Below are 6,000 nucleotides of genomic sequence, written 5' to 3'. Positions count from 1 at the left end.
AAAAAAAAAAAAAAAAAAAAAAAAAAAACAGAGTACACTAATTTGTTCTGTTGCAATATGTTCAAACAAAAAATGATGATTCTCTAATAAAATCGGGGGAGTTTATGCCAGCTGTCTTATGGAGAGCTATGAGGTAATTAAATTAATTAAATAAAGATAATGGGATATGATTCTTTTTTTCCTTTTCCTTTCTGTTACCTCTTTTACACTTTTTCAATTATCTTTCCAGAGTCCTGAATAAAGAGTATGAGAGTTGTAACACAATCTTCTGGGTTAGTTGGATAAATCTACTATTGCTAAAGAACTCTCACTCCCTTTCAAAATGAGATAATGTATGGTTTAGCAGTAAAAGTTTTAGAAACATTCCAGTTAGTATTAATTTTATATAGGAAGATTAAAGAATGTTATTCACATAATTACTTTATGGAAAAGAAGTAAGTTATAAAACAGTTAATGTTTATCGGGACTATCTTTTATATTTAGACTGATCTAAGTAGTACTTGTAAAGTTTCATAGGCTAATAAACTGGAATGTAGCACATATTTTGTGTCAGATATTGTACAAAAAGTACATCTCTCCTGATAGCTTCCTGTATAATTTTAAGTAAATACTTATGAGGATATAATATTCACATATGCATTAATGTTATAATAATTAATTACAGTACTATTAATTACAGAAATCATGATTTTCATGTTCTGCTAATCTTTACAATTTGGTAATTAACCATTTCGAAATTGAGTGCTATGGGTACATGATAGAATGGAGAAAAACCAAAACAGGGATTCAGTGTCTTTTAGTATCTTAGTCTACCTGGCTCTAAGTTTTCCTGTTTGTAAAATGAGAGAGTTGGGTGTAAGGTTTCTATCCACTTTGAAATTCAAAAATGTTTTGCTAGCCATGGTAAATTTACCATTTCATAAGATGGGGAGTTTTGTCAACCATTAATTCTGTATGAATTTGCAGCTGTTAGCAATATAGTAGGTGTATATTTTAAAATAAAATTATGAGAGCAGATATGTTATATTTTAATATTCCCAAATTAATTAAGGATCACAAAAGATGAGGCATGTGTCCAGGGCTTCGAGCATAGCAGTTATTCCTCAGATCTTCACAAACACACCTGTGGGAGTGCAGTGGCAGTGTTTTCCTCCTACACCAGAATGTCACGTCTTGGTATAAGGGACTCCCTATTGCTGTATGTTGATACTAGAACAGGACCCAAGAGTGATGATCAAAATACTTAAAACCTGATGTGTCATGAATACCCACCAATCAGAATGGATTTCTGCCATTCTGGAGCAGGATACTGGAGGCTCTTGCTGCACCAACTGCCAATGTTTTATTTGTTGGATAGTGGGACTATCTGAGGAGTGTTTGGGGATGAGGCCAGGGAAGCAGGGGAACATTTAGAGTGCTTAGGGCAAAGGCTATTTACCAACTGTTACAGAAATATTTCATTGTTTTTATAACCATCATGACTGTTTTCGTGTGTCGTGCTATATATAGCTGGGATACAAGCTGGGATACAGGCAAGCCCTCTTCCTCTTTAATCAAGTCTTACCCTTCCCAGAGTAGCTGGAAGAGTTGGCATTTGTGTACACAACATATTTAGCATTGTGCTTGGCATGTGGAAGGACCTAAATGAGGAAGAGCTCTTATTAGTGGGTGCAAAAACATTTTATTATAAATATAAAGGGATGCTATTAAAACACCCTCCTCTCATCCCCTGCCCAATTTCTTTGCCAGGGCCATGCCATGTACTAGGAGTACTTGAAAAGATGCTTATTGTATTCTTGGCATGACCTCACTGCAGAAGTAAAGGGGGCACAGATCAAGGAGCCAAAGCAGAATGATTTGCCTCTGTTCTCAGTGCTTGTTATGATTTCATAGCTAATGTGCTTGCATAAAACTGTTCATTGCTTTATTTTCCATTTAAGTATATTGGAGCAAATCACATGGATTCTCTCAGCTTCTGGATCTTCATTTCAAAATGGGAATAATATCTGCCCTATCTATTTCTTAGGGTTGTCGTAATAATAAAGGGGTATCACATTCTCAATGTTTTAGGAAAAAGAAATAAGGATGCTTCATAGTGGTATTCTCTGGGCAAGTCTGATTTTACAATTTTTGTATATCTTTATATTGTTCTCAGCATATCCCTTCCCATTCCATAATTCCTAGTCAGTGATAAGTGAACACCTTGGTAAATAAAAATCTACTGAATTTTATGGAAAGATTATTAGGCTATATTACTGCCTTTTGGAATAATATGTATTTTAAAAATTCTGTCAAAAATACTTAGAAGATACATGAATACATACATCAAAATTAAAAGATAAATGCCGAGGGTCTCAAGTCTTAGTTCAATTCTTGAAGAAGCATGTTTGCTCTATCAGACCAGGTGAGAACTATTTAGTCCTCTAGTTTTCTTTTACAAATCAGTTAGTTTACTCTAAGGGAGAAATAAGCATAGTAGAGGCTTTCTCTGCATATGTGGTTGAAAATTATTTATGGTCACTATAATTTTGAAAAGGAGTTGAATGGCCACAAATAGGTCAGATGCAGGGAATGTTATTACTTTGTGACCTCTGAATGTCCATTTCATTTGTTCCTATGTTGGATCCTTTGCATTCACGATGATAGCCCATTTGAACATCCATGGAAGTCATTTGTCAATTACACTATTGTAAAAGTGGCTATTATTCCTTGGTTTGATGTTTCTATACTTTTAATATTATTTTTGGTTATTTGCACGTTTTATTTGCAAATATTTGGCTTTGAATACATCTGCAACAGACTCTTTTTTTACTTCCATTTCTGTCCTTTCTTCATTCTTTTATATTTTCTTTCTTTTAAATTGGCTGATTATCCTGCTACTACATTCCAAGGAACTGAGGAGACAGTCTTTTCCTAAGTTATAATATGTGAAAAATCACTTAAATCTTCTGTTCTTCATGTTCTATTTTGCTTTCAACAAGTGTTTCTTATGGTTACATTTCTTCTGCAATCAAGTTTTCATCCTTTAAAAACTACGTATCTTCCTTAATAAAGACACCACAATGTATATAAGCAAAATATATATCTCCTTTAACCAAGCAAAATGATATTTTAAACTTTTGTGTCTCCTGGAAGAGCTTCTAACCCACTGAAGGTTTTTCCAGTGAATCTTGTCATAAATTGTCATTAATAGCTAGAACTTTTTAGTTTTCCATTAACATTCTTAACTGTTCTGACTACTGATGGTCTGAGTCCTATACTAATAAAAATCAAGTAGTGAATTTCCAAGTACATTATCCTTTGATTATCCTTTTGTTATTCAGTGATTCATATTTGAGTAAATATATTTTCTTTGTTATTAACATTATAAAATGCAAGAGATTGGATTTTACAGGAAATGGCTTAATTTTGGCTATTAGAATAAATTTAGGGATATTGTTTTATAGCAAGTAGTAATTAATAAAAGGAAGCATCTGATTTGCTGTAAGATTCTCTAGTAGGTAGCGTTTAGCTTTCTTGTAAAATGAACCTTGATTCAAACATTTCATTTAGGTAAATAGAGGAAATTCAACAGTGTTATAAAATATTTAATTTTATTTCCAAAGCTTTTACTCAAGGTACAGTTACATGATAAGCAAAAACTACTAATTTAGTACAAATGTTAATTTCTCAAAGGATAGATTGCAATAAAGATACCAACACAGAAGTAATTTTTTGTTTTTGTTTCAATTTTGCTCCCAGTTCCAACTGCCTGATCAGAGAACTTGGGTAAGTTTCCTACTTATATTTTTGACTAAAATGATGTGGCATTAAAAAGAAAACAGCTTAACATTCTAAATTGCTGTACAGACGTAAAGAATTCTGAACCCCTTTCCATTACATGATATGGCTCCAGCAGATAGTTGACCCGCTTTCTCAAGCTGCATTCTTTCAGTTATAATTGGGCATTTAGTGAGCTAGAAATTGTTTACAGAATGATTTTATTCGATAAATCTGATCCATTCCACATAATTATACCTTGATATGGAACTCTTTCTGGACACCTGGGAACACCCTGTTAAACGAGGCTTCGAAATGGGTCACTAAGTGAAAACAACCATTATTTGGTGGAGCCCGTATCAGCATGTAAAGATGCTTTTGATAAAGCCTTCTAAAGGATAAAACCTGAACTTGTGTGTAGATACAGGCTGATATGGGAATTCACATCCATATATCCCAGGGCAGAAATTGGTTCTGGCTATCTGAAGATATAAAACTAAATGTTTACAAATCCACATGTAACTAGTGAATGGATCTTTTAGCATCTAGTCTCACTTCCTTGACTTTCAGTTACTATTTCCAGATACAGTCAGTTTCAGTTAATATATTAGGGGATAGCTTTATTTTTTATTGTGGAAGATACTCAGGATACAAAGAATACTGCTTATTTAGTTTTACCCCAAATAAAACTCGGTCAGTGGAAATAACATATAGTTAAAATATTCTCTAAGTATATGTGTTTTGTTTCTCTTTTCACTGAAAATTATCCTGATTTCTGATGAATGGGCAAAATCTTGGGATATAGTTCAGCTGTCCTTTTAAAGTCACTGGATAATTATATATAAACTTAGTTGAAGCATTTTAGCATTAACCTGTTTCCTCTATTTGATGTTAGTTTTTCCTTACCAGAAATTTCTTCATTTTATCTCTTTTGTGGAATACGTAAAATTGTGATTTTTCTCATTCTGATAGACTTTTAAGGTTTAAGTTTATTTCAAAAGTATACAAATATTTATGGAGAGAGGGAGAGATCAACCCGCTAACTTAGGCAAAGTTGTGCAATAGATGGGGTTGTTTTCTGATTATCCTGGCCTGCATTTCCAGTCTTCTTCCTTTGCATTTCCTGCTAGAGATCTGTCTTGAGTATTGTGCCTCATGGTCCTCATCTTTTCTAAGGTACAGTATGACTTTGACAATAGCTCTGTTGTTAGCTGGTTGAAGCTTAAGGTGTTGACCCCCTGCATACATGGCCAATGATTGTGCCAATTTACAAAGGCAATATAGATTTTAAGTTAAACTACCTTTTCTTACAATACAACAGCATAGTGATTGCTGTTGCAATGCTTTGAAACATTCCCATTCCATTGAGTCACAGGTTTTTTGGAGATGTGATTTACATTTGTATTATAAAACAGATATTAGTAGGGAATATTAAAGATACATGTTTATAATTTTTAGTGGTAAAGAAATCTCTATGTGGATTGTTTGTAACACAAAGGATACATGCTTGAGGGGATGAATATTCCATTCTCCATGATGTGATTATTTCACATTGTATGCCTGTATGAAAACATCTCATGTATCCCACAGATATATACACCTACAATGTACCACAAAAAATAAAGAAAAAACTAAGTGATTTCATAATCATGGCTGCTGAATGTGATACATGGAGTGAGATAACCACAAAATAGGAATATTTACTTCTCCCCCATATGACCATGATTTTGAGATTTCTCAAGATTATCAAGTGACTAATTATAGAAAACTACCAAATCTACAAACTTTCCCATCATAAGTTATTTATGAAAAGTTAGTTATTTTATGATAAAGTCATGTGTAATCTAATTTGTAAAACATTGGGTCACATGATTAATGGTGTTGTTGGACATATCATTTCATATAATCAGGTTGTCACTTTAATAGTTTTAATGAGAAACCTTTTTATGTCATCAATTATTGGCTGCCAGATAATAAATGCTAAGTTAAGTGCTTAGGACCCAGTTGATAATATCTTGCCTGCTGAAATGTTTTTAAAAATACTAACTTTATTTGACTAGAGAGATAGCTACATTTTTTGGTAGAAGCTAGGGAATTGTGTCTAAATACTAGTTTGCGTCAGTATAAAGTTAATAGCCTCTTGGGGACTGGAACAGGGTGAAATGACTTCCTCTTCCAGACATCTGGCTGCAGATAACATCAACTATTATATATGTAAATAAAAATTACTGTTCCATAGGA

General features: G+C 33.1%; 1 protein-coding gene across 11 annotated transcripts in view; it reads left to right on the top strand.

Moving 5' to 3' along the window:
• The window catches only part of MECOM (MDS1 and EVI1 complex locus), a 312,984-nt gene that overhangs the window by 284,559 nt on the left and 22,425 nt on the right, over window positions 1-6,000 (top strand). For 8 of the 11 annotated variants that reach the window (XM_017853738.1, XM_017853742.1, XM_017853747.1 and 5 more), the window contains exon 9: window positions 3,742-3,768. The exons of the other annotated variants lie outside the window; for them this stretch is intronic. In XM_017853738.1, the coding sequence (XP_017709227.1) occupies window positions 3,742-3,768 (27 nt within the window). The remainder of the gene's footprint in view (window positions 1-3,741; window positions 3,769-6,000) is intronic. 11 annotated transcript variants of the gene reach the window in all.

Source organism: Rhinopithecus bieti, unplaced genomic scaffold (genome assembly GCF_001698545.2).
Source record: "Rhinopithecus bieti isolate Rb0 unplaced genomic scaffold, ASM169854v2 scaffold_37691, whole genome shotgun sequence".
NCBI classification, from domain to species: Eukaryota; Metazoa; Chordata; class Mammalia; order Primates; family Cercopithecidae; genus Rhinopithecus; species Rhinopithecus bieti.
The sequence above is the reverse complement of the archived record's forward strand: the minus strand, read 5'-3'. Positions and strand labels throughout refer to the sequence as shown.